The following is a 16,797-nucleotide window of genomic DNA, read 5'->3' on the forward strand; positions in this document are numbered from 1 at the left end:
GGGAAAAGGACAGTCTCTTCAACAAATGATGTTGAGAAAACTGGATATCCACATGCAAAAGAATGAAATTGGATCCTTATCTCACACCATATACAAAAATCAACTCAAAATGGATTAAAGACTTAAAACCTAGAAGAAAGCATAGGGGAAAAGCTTCAGGACGTTGGTTTCGTCAATAATTTTATGGCTATGCTCCCAAAGCATGGGCAATAAAAGCAAAAACAGACATAGGACTACATCAAACTAAAAAGCTTCTACACAGCAAAGGAAACAATCAACAGAGTGAAAAGGCAACCTACAGAATGAGAGAAAATATTTGCAAAACATACATCTGATATAGGGTTAATTTCCAAAATATATAAGGAACTCCTACAACTCAATAGCATAAAACAAATAACACAATTTTAAAGTGGGCGAACGATTTGAATAGACATTTTTCCAAAGAAGACACACAAATGGCCAACATGTATATGAAAAGTGCTCAATGTCATTAATCATCAGGGAAATAAAATCAAAACCACAAAGAGACATCATCTCACACCTGTCTGGGTGGTCATTATCAAAAAAAGAAGTGTTCGCAAGGATGTGGAGAAATCGGAACCCATGTACACTGCTGGTGGGAATACAAAATGGTGCAGCTGCTATGGAAAACAATATGCAGACTCCTCAAAAAATTAAAAATAGAACTACCATATGATCCTACAATTGCACTTATGGATCATTATCCACAAGAATTGAAATCAGGATCTCAAAGAGATATTAGCACTCCCATTTTCACTGCAGCACTATTCACTATAGCCAAGAGGTAGAAAAAACCTAAGTCTCTGTTGATGGATGGATGGATAAACAATACGTGATATATACATACAATGAAATATTATTCAGCCTTTAAATAAAAAGGAAATTCTGCGATATGTGACAACATGGATGAACCTTGAGGACATTTATCTAAGTGAAATAAGCCAGTCACAAATACTATATGATTCCATTTATATGAGGTGTCTAACACAGGCAAATTCATAGAATCAAAGAGTGGAATGGTGGTTGCCAAGGGCTGGGGAACGAGGAAATAGGACTTGCTAATTAACTGGCACAAAGCTTCAGTTAAGCAATATTAATACATTCAAGCCTATTTTTTTTTTTTTTTTTTTCTCCAGTACGCGGGCCTCTCACTGTTGTGGCCTCACCCGTTGCGGAGCACAAGCTCCAGACGCGCAGGCTCAGCGGCCATGGCTCACGGGCCCAGCCACTCCACGGCATATGGGATCTTCCCGGACCGGGGAACGAACCCGTGTCCCCTGCATTGCCAGGCGGACTCTCAACCACTGCACCACCAGGGAAGCCCAATATTAATACATTCTAGAGATCTGCTGTACAAGACTGCATCTATACTTAACAATACTGTACTGCACACTTAAATATTTGTTAAGAGACTGCATCTCATATTGTGTTTTTAGCACAATATAATAAAATTTTAAATAATTAACACAGATGAAAGCTTTTTCTTACTTCAATGCCTAGCTAAATAAAGAATATCTATTGTTATTCCTTCTTTGCCAGCCTCCACTTCAACCCACCACCACCTAACAAGCATCAAACAAACAACAAAATTCCTAACAGTTGTTTTGTATAAAAACATACAATTAAAAAGCCACAATAAAGAAAATCCTCCAAAATGAAAGTGTCAGCATTTTTTTTTTTTTTAATGTTGAGCCTTCTTTTAATTTACTTATTTTTATTTTTGGCTGTGTTGGGTCTTCATTTCTGTGCGAGGGCTTTCTCTAGTTGTGGCAAGCGGGGCCACTCTTCATCGCGGTGCACGGACCTCTCACTGTCGTGGCCTCTCGTTGTGGAGCACAGGCTCCAGACACGCAGGCTCAGTAGTTGTGGCTCACGGGCCTAGTTGCTCCGTGGCACGTGGGATCTTCCCAGACCAGGGCTCGAACCCGTGTCCCCTGCATTAGCAGGCAGATTCTCAACCACTGCGCCACCAGGGAAGCCCAAGTGTCAGCATTTTTGACATTTAAGAACCTTGATCTTTTTAATGGCAAACTACTGGTAGCTGAAAGGGGCTATTTGTAAGTGGCATTTCAGAGAGGATGCATTATAGGAAGACTTGGGACTTGACCCTGATGAGATACTACCTTCCTCACTGTCCACTTTGCACAAATACCATCTTCTAACATGGCTCTAGGGAGCCCTATAGAAAATGAGAAGATTAAATCACAATGACTGGGAGAAGTGGGAGAAAACAGAAGGAAGAAAATTGCTAATAAAAATTATAAAATACAAAAGGTCTGTCCATGCCCCATCTTATTCCTACTTCTCAGCATGTATTTCCTTTCTTCTCTGTTCTTTCACTGCACCCAATTTCCACTCTTTGCCTTTCCTTTTACCTTTCTGTCCTCTTCCTGATTCCACGGAATTTCAAGGAGCAAGACAGGTCTGGGCAGGAGGAGTTTTGTCATAGGCAGTGTTGCCAAATAGAATTCGGGACACTTGGTTAAATGTGAACTTCAGATAAAAAAACAAATAATTTTATTACTAAGTATACCCCATGCAATACTTGGGACATACTATACTAAGAAATTATTTGTTGTTTATCTGAAATCTAAATTCCACTGGACATTTTGTATTTTTATTTGCTAAATCTGGCAATCCTAGTCTTAGGGACTCTCTGCTACTCAAATTTTAACATGCATACAAATCACATGAGATTTTCTAAAAATGCAAATCCTGATTCAGTAGGTCTGGGGTGGGGCATGAGCTTCTTTGTTTCTAACAAGTTTCTGGATGATGCTGATGCTGCTTGCCTGAGGACTGCTCTGTGAGTAGCAAAGATCTAAAACATTGCTCAGTAGAAATAAAATAAGAGCTATTGTACATATGTAATTTAAAGTTTTCTAGTAGCCACACTGAAAGAATTAAAAATAAGCAGGTGAAATTAGTTTTAATAATATATTTTATTTAACCTGATACATCTAAAATATTATTCCAAACATAAGTAATTTTTAAAATTATTAATGAGATATTTTACCTTCCTTTTCTGCCTTAAGTCTGAAATCTGGTATATTGATTTAATCTACACTTATACACATCTCAATTCAGACTAACCAAACTTCAAGTGCTCAATAACCACATGTGGCTAGTGGCTGCTGTACTGGACAGTGCAAACACAGAACATCTCCAGCTGCCCGAGCAATACCTCATAGTCTCCCACGGTAGTAGAAGGAGTAGCTGATCACATTGCTCCTCAAACGCCTGGTCAGGAGGAGGTAAGAGCCCAAGCCCATGGTGATCCTGTACTGTGATAATAATGGTTCTGTGAACACTCAGAAACCACAGTGTTAGTCCCTTAGTGCTTATCATGTAACAAACTTTCTTGAAAATACGCTTCCTTTATATTTTCAGGCACATACACATATACAACATTTTTTATTTAAATCAAGTATCATTTTAATATATTTTATGACTGGATAATTCTAAAATTTTAATATAGCATTCTTTCTGGTGTCGAAATTTTTTCCCACTTGGTTAAGAATATTTAAGGCAGAATAATTAGTAGTTAGTAGGTTTCACACATGTATTTTAGAATAGAAGTCACACTTAAGATGTGATTGTCTGAGAATAGCTCATCTTGTGACTCTGGAGGAGAAAATCAGTGACCAAAAAAATGCTAATATGATAGCTTGCAGACTGCAAAGCACAGGGTATCACCTGTGTGGCATTGTACCTGCCTGCTCAGACAGCTTAAGGGGTCTCTGTCCAAAACTTTGAAGGTCTGAGGTTTTTCCCAACTTGGGAGCTAACAGGTTAGCCTGTTATGGCTTCATGGATACTAGCAGAAGACAAGACTCATGGGTCAGAGACAAAGGACTTTATTTACTACTCGCCACAGAACAAGCAGTATGAGCATCAGTCTATTTGTGTTAGTTCCCTTGGCCCATAAAGCAATATAGGCGGGCCCAGATGGATGCTTGTATACACGGTGGGTTTCATTTCAGGAGAAAAACCCTGAGTTTCCAAGGCTATAAACAAACCTGCCCCTCTGCTACAGATAAAGACATTATTTCTACCTTTCAAGGCTGTTCGCTATACAAACATCCTAAAGATATTCCAAAACGAAGAGCAATTAGTGACTTACAAGATAAACAGAAAATACAGAGGTGCATGGAAAATATTCCCTCAACATTTTCCATGAGAGAACAGGAAGTTGTACATCCATGCTGCCTTTTTTTCAACTGAAAATACTTGGATTTGCTTCATTTTCTGATTTACTATATATTATTAAATGAAATGTTACCTGAAAATATGAATATCAAAAATCTATCTTCCATAATCATATATAACTATACAGAATTGAGTTCACATGGGAAAAAAATGGATCTATCTTAATTCTAAAATTTACTTCAAGGAGCATCTAGCGTTTGTCAGACCACAGTCTCTATTCATCCAAATGCTCTCAGACTGAAAATCACATTAGTCAAATGTTCAAATCAATTACAATGGTCTTTGCACGCTGATTCAAAATCCAAATCCATATACCTCCTACAAAGCCTGCATGACCTGGCCCTTCCTGGTCTCTCTCGCCTCATTTATGGCCACCCTTCTTCCACCATGCTCCAGCACACTGGCTTGCACTCAGCTTCTCAACACCCTCCATATGCCACGCTTTTTTGCACCTCAATGACTCTGCACATATTGTTCCTTCTGTAGGGATCACCTCACACCCCTCTAGCTCTCCCTGCCTTCTGTTCACTCTCATCATAACATATATCACAATTTGTACCAAGACATTTATTTTCTTGTTACTTATTTGCATTGTGTTTCCTCATCAGAAGGCCTGCTCCGTGAGGGCAGGGAACATGTCTAATTAACTGATGTACACCAAGACGCTGCTGGTCCAAGTTGGTGCTAAATAAAGTGTACAGAATAATGAATAAACCTATCAAAAATGTTACATAATTAATTCCCACTTCACGCCACATGGCTGTGACTCCTAGCGCCTGAATATTTAGGCAATTGTAGCTAGAAAATCAACTAATTCAAGTATTCCATCAAATTCAGTAGGTTGAAAATGCAAATGGACAAAACCCACATTACATTAGTTTATTAGCAAAATACCATATTATGTATGTACTTCTTGCTCCTTGTCAGGGGTATGACTCTGTGACGGTTAATGTGTGTCAACTTAACTGGGCTGTTAAGTATCCAGATACTTGGTTGTGTCTCTCAGGGTGTTTCGGAATTAGATGAACATTTTGAATCAGCAGATTGAGCAAAACAGATTGCCCTTTCCAAGGTGAGTGGTCCTCATCCAACCCACTGAAGGTCCAAACAGAACAAAAAGGTAGAGTAAGGGAGACTTCACTTTCTCTACCTGTCTTGTAGCAAGGACATCAGTCTTTTCCTGTCTGACTCAGACTACAAATGGAACTATACAACATTGGCTCTCCTGGGTCTCTAGCTTGCTGACTATAGATGTTGGGTCTTCTCAGCCTCTATAACTGCAAAAGCCAACTCCTATATTAAATCATATATTCATATTCATATGTGTGCATATATATGTATATATCTCCTATTGGTTTTGTCTGGAGAATCCAGACTAATACGGACTCTTTATCAAGTTCAGAGCCTAATTGCTGCCATGATTTCTACCAATTTTCATCAGATCAACTTGAGTTGATTAGAATCAGGTTAGCAAATGAAACACAAGTGCTTTTTTTTTTTTTTTTTTTTTTTTAATTTTTTAATTTATTTATTTTTGTGGTACGCGGGCCTCTCACTGTTGTGGCCTCTCCCGCTGCGGAGCACAGGCTCCGGATGCGCAGGCTCAGCGGCCATGGCTCACGGGCCCAGCCGCTCCGTGGCATGTGGGATCTTCCCGGACCGGGGCACGAACCCGCGTCCCCTGCATCAGCAGGCGGACTCTCAACCACTGCCCCACCAGGGAAGCCCCAACACAAGTGCTTTTGATTTAAATGTTAATGTTTCTTACTTGAGATCCCCCTTTGACTTCGTGGAATGTGGATAATGTGCCAAATTAGTGGCACACTTTTACATTCTCGTTTCTCAAGCTAAACTGAACCAGGAGGTCTGATGTTTCATAAATCTGTCCATTGTGCAAACATTGATTGTCATATGCTAGATGCCAGGTATACAAGGTAAAAAGGACCTAGTCTTCACCCCAAAAAAGATCTCAACGAGTGATATGCAGAGATGTGAACACATAATTGCTGGGGTAAACACTCTGGGGACGTTTCACCTAGCAAACTTCTCTGAAGTCCCACCTCCACTCCAAGCAACGGCTGATTAGATGAGAGGGAGAGAGGCAGGTATATAATAGATAAAGAGATAAGAGATGAGTCATAACTATCTCCTTTGAAGAGCTGAAGCAGCTTTCCTAGGGAAGAAAATGCCTCTACTACTCTCAAAAATGCTCTCACAGGCACCTGCACAGTCCTCACCTCAACAGACAGGAATCAGAGTTTTAATTCATAAAATAAAACTCACATTGAGAATATGTGCTATTTGATGTTGCCCTATACTTTAAGCTGTTTATAGAAAGAGCAAAATGGATTCTTTGGACAAAAATTAGTACTTCAGAGCATTATGTACAACTACTCGGTAAAATCCAAGATGTTGTCCGCTGCATAATTAACATAAGCCTGGAAATTTTAACTGAAAACCTATATAAGTAAATTTCAAAATTCATTGGCACATAGTACAAAAAATGATCTTATATATGAACTGGTTATAGATTCATTCATTTGGGTTATCTTCATAATCAGTAATGACTGCTAGAACCAACAAGATCAAAAAGTAATGTTTTAGAGCAGTGGAAAAATTACCTCTGTCCTTTGTGTAGCTATAAAAACCCAGAACCCCTCACTTCTTTTCTTCCTCTCTTCCTCCACTTCCTCATTCCTTCTTTTTCTCTTTTTTTTTCAATTTATGGAAAAAAATCTTGTTAACCTTATTTAAAGTCCTTTAAACAATAAAAATCTTAGTAACAGAAAATGCTCATAATTTTACACATTTACTTTCATAAAAGTTTTATATTTATATATTATAATATTATTACATTTAAATAATCTACAAATAGTCCTGGTGAAACTTCATTTTACTATGGAATGAAAAGGCAGAAAGAGTGACACCAGCCATTCTCCATCACAAACATCAACTGGTCCCCACTGAACTCAGACAGCACAGATTTGGCCCATCTACAGGTTCTTAAACCTCTCCAGGGAATAAGATTCTAAAACTTAATGTTCCATTGAGTGAAGAAAGTTATTTTCTTTTCCTAGTGAGAAAAATTATCTTTCATTTCTTATAATTCAAAGGTCCCTGATGAAATAGAAGCCTATTTTCTTTTGTTTGGTTTTCAGCCAAGTTAGAGAACACCTGGAGAACAACTTTTAACATGCATATTAAAATGATAACTCTCTTCCAGGAACTTCACAAAGGGCATCAAAGAACAGCACTGTCAATTCCCCTTAGATCCTACACAGAGGTTTAATTAAATAACAAGATTTTAAAGATCAGGCTTGAATGTTAGTAAGATTATATGGCAATACACATATTTCTTTAGTTCCACAGAATAGGTATATGAGAAGAAACAACAACTACATCAAAAAGTAGCTAGAATGAGAGGATAAGAAATCTCATTAATTTTGGATACAGGAAAAGTTGTGTTTAATAATTTAATCAGGTAAAATGAAGCACTCAACATTTATCAATAGTAGTTATACAGAGCGTATACGCACTGGTCTTACTTTTACTGCTTATTCTTCCCCACTTAAAGCTGTTATTTTTTTTTTTTTTTTTTTTTTGCGGTAAGCGGGCCTCTCACTGTTGTGGCCTCTCCCGTTGCGGAGCACAGGCTCCGGATGCGCAGGCTCAGCAGCCATGGCTCACGGGCCTAGCGGCTCCGCCGCATGGGCACGATCCCGTGTCCCCTGCATCGGCAGGCGGACTCTCAACTACTGCGCCACCAGGGAAGCCCCCTAAAGCTGTTATTTTATCTTGTCACACTTCCACAGCAACTAATGCCTCCATTTTTATAGCTAAAACACTAGGAGTAACTTCTAACCATTCCAAATGCTCCAGAATCAATTGTCAACATTGTTAAAACTCTTAGCCATTCTTCCCCAAAGCTAACTTCTTGCCCATACAGAACAAAGAAACAGCATCACCCTTGACCTAAGTCTCCTCATCAACTGATCTAATTTATGAAGATCAACCTTTCTTCTTAGTTGGCGGGCTCTGAGAGAAGTCAAATAATAATACTCTTCTGCCCCACCTGAGTGCTAAACTGAGATATAAAACAAGGAGTAAGACAAGCAGAGGCCCAAATACCATCTTTATTACTATGAAAGGCCAGGTTGGAGGACAAAGCTTAGCGCAGGAGCAAAATGGATTGTAACTGAACCCCTCCCTGCAGAAGACAGACATGGCAGCCTATCACAGCAGCACTAGGCTCTCAATAGGGAAGAGAGGCCTGCCCCAGAAGAAACAGGAGGAAATGTGTGCTCCATGGCAGGCTGGGTCCCAAAAAGGAAAAAAGGAAGAACTGAACATGCCTAAACTATTTTTTCTAAATTTACCACATGAAGAGAGATGTCACCTCATCTCACCTGGCATGGAATGAGTAGACTGGCAGAGAAATAAGGAGTTAAACTAATTTAACACCTTCTACTTGGAGGAAATACTAGGAAAAACTTGTTCTCCTTCCTGCCCCCATTCCCCCAACATTTTAAGAACTACCAAACAGGATCTTTTGTGACAAAGTGTCTGTCGGTTTTCACATATCTCTAGTAACCCATGGATATGGGGTTGCAATTTATATTAAGAATACTTTAATCTTAACAACTATACCCCTTAGATTTCCTGGTGTTTTGCTGGCTAGAAAATTATTTCCCATCAATTTTGCAACACATTTACTTTACATTTATCAAAAATTTTTCTAAACTCTTTAAAAATCAAAATTGTGTCTTATAACCAATCTGGAAACCAACAAATGTGTTCTGGTTAAGAAAGTTAACTTCTTTAAGTCTCAACTTAAATGGTAAAATGGGTCTAATAACAGCACTTACCACATAGGAGTTGTTTTAAAGATAAAAGAAATTATGCATGTGAAATCCTAAGCCTGACACTAAACAGTACTCAGTATCTGTTAGATGTTCATGATGGTGGTGGTGGTGATAGTGATGATGATGATGTCAATGATTTTGCTCTTTCCAACATGATCTAACTCCAAATTATATCCTGACCCTTATGACATCTCTCCACCTCCAATGCTACTTATTTATGATCTCTCACCTATTCTATTGCAACAGTCCCCTCCTTGGATAGCCCGAGTCCTCTCTTGTCCCTCTGTGGTGGCCTACCATGGCAGGCACAGTGATATTTTTAAGATGCAGATCAGATCTTGTCATTCTTTCACCTGAAGCCTCCAGTGGCTTCTCATCACACTCAGAATAAAACCCAAACTCCTTATCCTGGCCTACAGGTTGGACGTGAGCTGATCCTGCCCACCTCTCGGACTTCACCTTCCTCTGTTTTCCAGCTGGCTCACTACACTTTAGCCATGGCAGCTATCTTTTCCTCTAATTCCTCAAGCTGATTCTTGTTTGGGTACCCTTTTAGAAAATTCAGGGTCCAAGGTCAAAGGAAATTCTGTCTCCTTTCAGGCTCCAAATTACATAATAAGTTCTTTATCACGAAGTAAAAAATTCAAAGCTCCAAAAACAAAAATTAAATCCTTTTAAAAAAATTTTCATAGCTATAGTAATCAAAATCCTTGGTTCATAACGCATTCTGACCATTAGTTCATGCTTTATTTACTTGTTGGTTTATATAATAATATAATAATTAAACCCACTACCTAAAGTAAACATAACCCAACATCCAACTCTGATCCCCACTCTCTCCACATAATGTCACTATCATCCCGAATACAGGATACAGAAGACCTGAACAGCACTATCAACCACCTTGGGCTAATTAACATTTATAGGACATTCTTCCTCAGCAAAATATACTTTCTTTTCAAGTGTACATAGAGAATGCACCAAGAGTGACTATATTCTGGTCCATAAAGCAAACCTCAACACATTTTAAAAATATTGCAATCAAAAAAGGATGTTCTTAGACCATAATGGAATTAAATTAGAAATAAATAACACAGATATTTAGAAAATCTCCAAATATTTGGAAACTAAATAACACAATTCTAAATAATCCATAGGTCAAAAAGAAAATCAAAAGAGAAATTAGCAAATGTTTTGAAATGAATTAAAACTAAAATATAACATATCAAAACTCACAGCATGCAGCTCAAGCAGTACTTAGAAGGATAGTCATACTACATATATTAAAAAAGAACAAAGACTGCAAATCAATGACATAAGCTTCCATTTAAGTCTAAAACAAGCAGAAGAAAGTAAATAATAAAAAAGACCAGAAATCAATAAAAATGAAAACAGAAAAACAATAGAGAAAATCAGTGAAAGTAAAAGTTGGTTCTTGGAGTACATCAATAAGATTACAAAACTTCTAACTGACCAAGAAAAAAAGAGGAAGAAGATACAACTTACCAATATCAGGAATGGAAGATGAGACATCACTATAAATCTACAGATATTTAAAAGATTATAAAGGAACAGTACAAACAACTTTATGTCCATAAATTTGACAACTTAGATGAAATGGACAAATTCCTTGAAAGGCACACATTACCAAAGTTCACTCAAAATGAAAGAGATAACCTGTATAGTATTATATACTATATATAGTACTATATATTCACTGTTAAAAACCTTCCAAAAACAAATATATATAAAACACATATATACATATATACAAAAATACATATATTCATGCATAAGAGAATGTCATAACAGCTTTATGAAACAATTTTGAAAACTTAGATGAAACAAACTTAAAAAAAATGACTTACCAGGTCTGACTCAAGAAGAAATCACAGTTCTCAAATAGTTCTGTAAATTAAGAGATTTAGTTTAAATGAGAGATTTAATTAAAGATAGTTAAGCTGAGGTTTATTACCTTCCCACACAGAAAACACCCAGCCCAGATGATTTTACAGGATGTTTTACTAAACTTTCAAGCAACAAACCATCCCAACTTTATATGAACACTTCCTGTGAATATCAACTCAGTTTGTAACTTGTTTTTTTGCTTTCTTTCAGGTGTTTTTGTTGAACAAAGGTTCTTAATATGGTCAAATGTATCATTCTTTTCTTCTTCTTTAGAAATATTTTCCTTTCCTAAGTTCATGGAGATATTCACCTTTGTTTTCTATGAAGAATTTTAAAATTATATTGCTGACATACAGGCCCTCAACCTGCCTGGAGTTGATTTTTGTTTTTAGCCTGAGATGGTGATTCAATTTACTTTGGGTAACCACTTTTTGTGTAGTTCCATCTGTTTGACAATCCTTCCTTTACACATTGATCTGACATCTAATTCTGTCATTTAATAATATTCTATACTAATTCTATAGGAGTCTTTTGCTGAGCTCTCTATTCTATTCATTAGTCAATTTATCTACTTCTGTACTAATGCTGCACTATCTTACTTAGTCTCATAGAAATTGCTCATATCCGGTAGGGCCAGGCCTTCAGAACTGTTTTGCCTATCTCTGGCTCTTTATTCCTCCAGCTTCAATCTCATGGAAAGAGAGATTCCTTATACTCTCAACTCCCTTGCCCTTCCTCCATCACATTCACCTAACTAGATCCCACTCCCAGTCGTGTTAAAAGCTAACTCTCTACCTACTCAGTCACTACACTGAATGAATCTGAACAATACACAAAACCATGCTGATGTAACTTTGTAACTACGGTTTCAAATGGGTCCTCAAAATTGTTCAACAATCCTACATTCTCTTGTCAATCTATCCTCCCACACTTCTAAATTAGAAGGCAAAATTCATGTTGAGACCTAATCCCCAATGTGATAGCATTAGTAGGTGGGGGGCCTTTGGGAGTAAATTAGGTTATGAGGGTGGAGCCCTCATGAATGGGATTAGTACTCCTATAAGGAGGGTCCAAAATGTCAAATATATCTCAATAAAACTGGAAAAAAAACACACAACAACAAAAAAACAGAATATAAATAAAAGCGACCCCAGAGCTGCCTTGGACCTTCTGCCACTTGAGGTTATTGCAAAAGAGTCTATGAACCGGGAAGCGGGCTCCCACCATACACCAAATCTTCCAGCACCTTTGTCTTGGACTTTCCAGTCTCCAGAGCTGTCAGAAATAAATTTCTGCTGTTTATAAGCCATCCAGTCTATGGTATTCTGTTACAGTAGTGTGACTGGATTAAGACACTATCCCTCAGTAAAAGAGGTAATAAAAGTATTTACCTTTCAGAATTATGAGAATTAAATGAGTTAATATATGTAAGGCACATAAAATATGTGGCACACAGTAAATACTATTTAATGCTAGCATTGTTATCCTACGTGATTTCACATCTTACCCCCTTTACTCAAACCTCTTTTCCCTACTCCTTCTCTTCACTGATGACCCTGCTAATTTCATTGAGATAAGAGTAGTCAAAAGAGAAGTTCCACGTCTTCTTATCAACAGATCTTCCAATTTACTTGCAGTTGTACCCCTATACTCTGCCTTCTCTATTACTGTAGATAAATTGTTATTATTCCTCAGGTCAACTCCTCCACTTAGGGACTTCCCTGGTGGTCCAGTGGTTAAGACTCTGCGCTTCCACTGCAGGGGGTGCAGGTTCGATCCCTGGACTGTAACTAAGATCACACAGGCCGCATGCGCAGCCAAAAAAAGAAATTCCTCCACTTAGGCACCCCTCTAGTCTACTCAAGGACTTGCTCATGCAGTCATCCCTTTTCTCTATGAATTATCTATTTTTTACTTCTCTACTGGAATAATCCCATCAGTATACAAAAATGTCATAAAATGTGCCCTCTTAAATCCATCCTGGCTCCACAATCCTCTCCAGATATGGCCCCCTTTCTCTGCACATTATAGAAAAACTCCTTGCAAAAACTGTCCATAATTGCTGTCTATAGTTCCTTCTCTCCCATATTCTGACTCCAACCCAATCAAGCTTACATCTTCACCACTCCACGGGATCCCCTCTTGACAAAGGCACCAACAACCTCCACATTGCCAAATCCAAATACAATTCTCAGTCCTCATCTTACCCTTCCTTCACACTTGCTCACTTCCACCTTCTTCACTTGGCTTTGATTAGAGTACGGCATTGGCCACTCCTTCTCAGTCTATTTCGCTTCATCTGCTTCTCTTCATACCACTAAGTTTCCGTGCGCCTAAGGCTCAGGCCTCCAACCTCTCTCTGTTCCACCTACAGTCATCCCCTAAACAATCTCACTCAGAGCCATGGCTTTCAATGCTATCTATTCACTGATGACCCTCCTGAACACCATACCCGTATATCCAACTGCCCACCTCACATCCCTACCTGGAAGTCTAACAAGCTTCTCAAAATTAACACATCCTTAACGGCACCCTTAATATCCCTTTCTAAATCTGCTCCTCTCCCAGTATTTCCCACTCTGTAAATAACACAAGTCATTCAGTTGCTCAGGTTGCAAATTATAATTAACTTCCCTCTCACATCCTACAGTCCTGAGCAAATCCTGTTGGCTCTACCATCAAACTGTAAATCTAATCCAACCACTTTTACCACCTTGGACTGAGAAGGGTATCATCTCCCAACTGAAGTAGCGTTAACACCCTCCCAACTGGCTTCACAGATTCATCTCTTACAGTTTTTTTCTCCTCACAACAGCCAGAGTGAAACTATAAAAATATAAACCCTATCTTGTTACTCCCCTGCTGAAAACTTTCCAAAGGCATTCAATCACAGGAAGAGTAAACCAAGTCTTGACCATGGTCTACAGGCTCCATATGACCCTGTGCACCTCTCAAACCTCACCTATCACCACACTACTCTAAGCACTCAGCTCCCCCCTCCCTGATCCCTCAGTTCTTGAGAAGCGCCAGCCCATGCTACTTATGGAGAATCCCTCTTCTTGGAAGGCTTTACCCATACACTTGTCTGAATGGCTCCCTCTCTTGAGGATCTCAGCTCAAATGTAATCGCCACAGGGATACCTTCTAACACCACCCTACCCAAGGTAGCCACCTACATCCCCAAGTCACTATCACCTAACCAATTGCATTTTCTCTACAGCACCTTATCCATATATAAAACTATCTTTTTATTTTAAATACACTTATATTTTGTCTACTCATACCTAGAATACAGACTTTATAAGAGCAGAAACCTGCACTCTCTTGTTAACTGTTGTATCCTCAAGTGCCTAGAACAGTGCCGGGAACAGAGAATACATTTTAAAAACTAGTTGTGGAATGAACCAACATCCCAGAAAACTTTCATATCTACTTCATTCTCCAGGAGAAACTGAAGTTTAAAGACTCAATTAAATGAATCACCCAAGATTCCACAAGTAAGACGGCAGCTTTGAGGTTTAAGGCCGGGTCTCTCACTAAAGCATGGGTTTTTAAATACTACGTCACCTTGCTTCACTAAACGTTTTTCAATTTACTGTGCTTCTTGTGAGTAGGAGTTAAGGCTCCGAGGTCTAATTTTCCAAACTGTACGCAAAAGGCCTCCACTCGACAGCACATAGAACCACACGCCTGACCTCTCCGTCCTCCGACCCAGCGCCACAAAGCCCGCCCTGTGGGTTTGCCCAGGGCGCCTGCGTCATGAGCGGGGCTCGTGCAAAGGCTTCTGGGATTGGTAGTCCCTGTTCCTTCTGTCCAAGGCATTCACATAAAAAGAAATAAACCCCAGTGCAAATTAGATATCTCTGAATTGGGCACAAATTAAACAGGACGCAGATTCTGGAAAGTGGCGCAGACTTCTCGTTTTCTACCGAGAGGCGCCAGCCGGACCAGGCGCTGCGCAGACAGCCGCAAGGGTCCTCATCTGGGCGGGGCTTGCTCGCGATGGCTTGTGGCTCCTTCCTGCGCTGCTTCTCTCTTTCGCTTAGGCCCGTGGCGCCGGCAGCATGGGTGAGGTGTCCCGGGCCGGGGTGAGGGGGCTTCGCGTGCAAACTGGGGTTTCGGGGACGGGCGGGCAGATAGAAGCAGAACGGTGAGGGGGAGCCACGGTGGGGAGCAGATGGGGAGCGCCGGGGGAGCGCCGCTGCCGCAGGCACATGGCCGGGCGGGAAGGGGCCAGGGTTGCTCGGAGGCCGCGGAGCCGGAGTTCGAGAGGGATGCGGGGATGTTGGGGAGGGCGCCGCTTCCCCCCGAGCTTTGGCGCGGGGCTTCATTCGTTGGGGAGAGCACACCTGTTGGAGCGCTTGTGTCCACGTCTTAGATGGTTCAAGGGAAACTTTGCAGTTCGGACTAGGGCCAGGGTGTGATGTCAGAGCCTACCAGCCTGTAGTCTAGAGGAGGCTAGTACCTGAGATAATGTAAAATAAGATTTGGGTGTTTTTACTGGGGATCTAAGGTGATTTTCAATTTTAGGCAAGTGTCGCGGTCTTCGTACTGCCAGGAAGCTCCGTAGCCACCGACGAGACCAGAAGTGGCATGATAAGCAGTACAAGAAAGCCCATTTGGGCACAGCCCTGAAGGCCAACCCTTTTGGAGGTGCCTCGCATGCCAAGGGAATTGTGCTTGAAAAAGTGTAAGTGAAAGTCCATCGCTGTTTCATGGTTTTAGTATGGTAACTCGGGATAGATGCGCTTAAAGGCGGCTTGATGTAAATTCTAGGTCTTTGTGTGTCTGTGTCTTTTGGGAAGTTAAATAACCTCCAGAGGTTTTTAAACTTTCAACATTAGTTTGGAAGGAATTGGGGTGGCATCGGAGGGGAGAAAGTAGCGATAATGAAACAAGGGACATTATGAGAGCTTAATACATGTGGAAACTGTTCTAAGTAATTCGCACCCATCAACTATTTCATCTTTACAATTACATCTTTCCCGGTGAGAAAACTAATATGGAGAAGTTTTGTTCTACAGCTAAGATTGAGCCACATGAATTTGCAAGCACTCAACTGTTTTTTGACTTTACTAAATGATCCCATCAAATTTAGTGGTACTGATTTGAATCCAGGATTTTTAGCTCTATTTCTTGGTTTGTGTTTTACAACTATAAAGAGGCCAGAAGTTTCCCCTATTTGTCTAATGAAACTAAGACTAAAGAAGAACTTCATTTAAGTTTAGCAATTTAGGATTATGTTGAAAAGGTAGGAATACTACAATTTCTAATAAGTTTTACGCTTAATGAACTAAAATGTGTCCCTTTTCAGAAAGCCAACTTACTGTGTTACATGCTGTTTATGTTTCAGAGGGGTTGAAGCCAAACAGCCGAATTCTGCCATCAGGAAGTGTGTCAGGGTTCAACTAATCAAGAATGGCAAAAAAATCACTGCCTTTGTACCCAATGATGGTTGTTTGAATTTTATTGAGGTAAGTGTTTTAGTCTGTTAGCTTCTGTTTTTGGGGTAGCAACTGTTTCCCTCAGTTGTTTATAGGATAAATGGGTATTTTTGGTGATTGCCACTTACACCAGAAGTAAACTGTTGATTTTATTCCAGGAAAATGATGAAGTTCTGGTTGCTGGATTTGGTCGCAAAGGTCATGCTGTTGGTGACATTCCTGGAGTCCGCTTTAAGGTTGTCAAAGTAGCCAATGTCTCTCTTTTGGCCTTATATAAAGGCAAGAAGGAAAGACCAAGATCATAAGTTTTGATGATGAAAGCAGGATAGTAATAAATTTCCATATGCCAAAAA

The 16,797-nt window shown here is 39.7% G+C and overlaps 2 protein-coding genes across 2 annotated transcripts in view; one reads left to right on the forward strand and one right to left on the reverse strand.

Moving 5' to 3' along the window:
• ATP6AP1L (ATPase H+ transporting accessory protein 1 like) overlaps positions 1–3,369 on the reverse strand; it is a 29,492-nt gene extending 26,123 nt beyond the window's left edge. Inside the window, 2 exon segments of the mRNA XM_032626538.1 lie at positions 2,397–2,514; positions 3,206–3,369. Of these exon segments, the coding sequence (XP_032482429.1) occupies positions 2,397–2,514; positions 3,206–3,369 (282 nt within the window).
• Positions 3,370–14,963: 11,594 nt separating this feature from the next.
• RPS23 (ribosomal protein S23) lies at positions 14,964–16,797 on the forward strand. Its single transcript, XM_032625052.1, has 4 exons — positions 14,964–15,068; positions 15,531–15,690; positions 16,354–16,474; positions 16,603–16,797. The coding sequence occupies exons 1-4, from the start codon at positions 15,065–15,067 to the stop codon at positions 16,747–16,749; spliced, it is 432 nt and encodes a 143-aa protein (XP_032480943.1). The 5' UTR covers positions 14,964–15,064; the 3' UTR covers positions 16,750–16,797.

This window comes from Phocoena sinus, chromosome 3 (genome assembly GCF_008692025.1).
Source record: "Phocoena sinus isolate mPhoSin1 chromosome 3, mPhoSin1.pri, whole genome shotgun sequence".
Lineage (NCBI taxonomy): Eukaryota > Metazoa > Chordata > Mammalia > Artiodactyla > Phocoenidae > Phocoena > Phocoena sinus.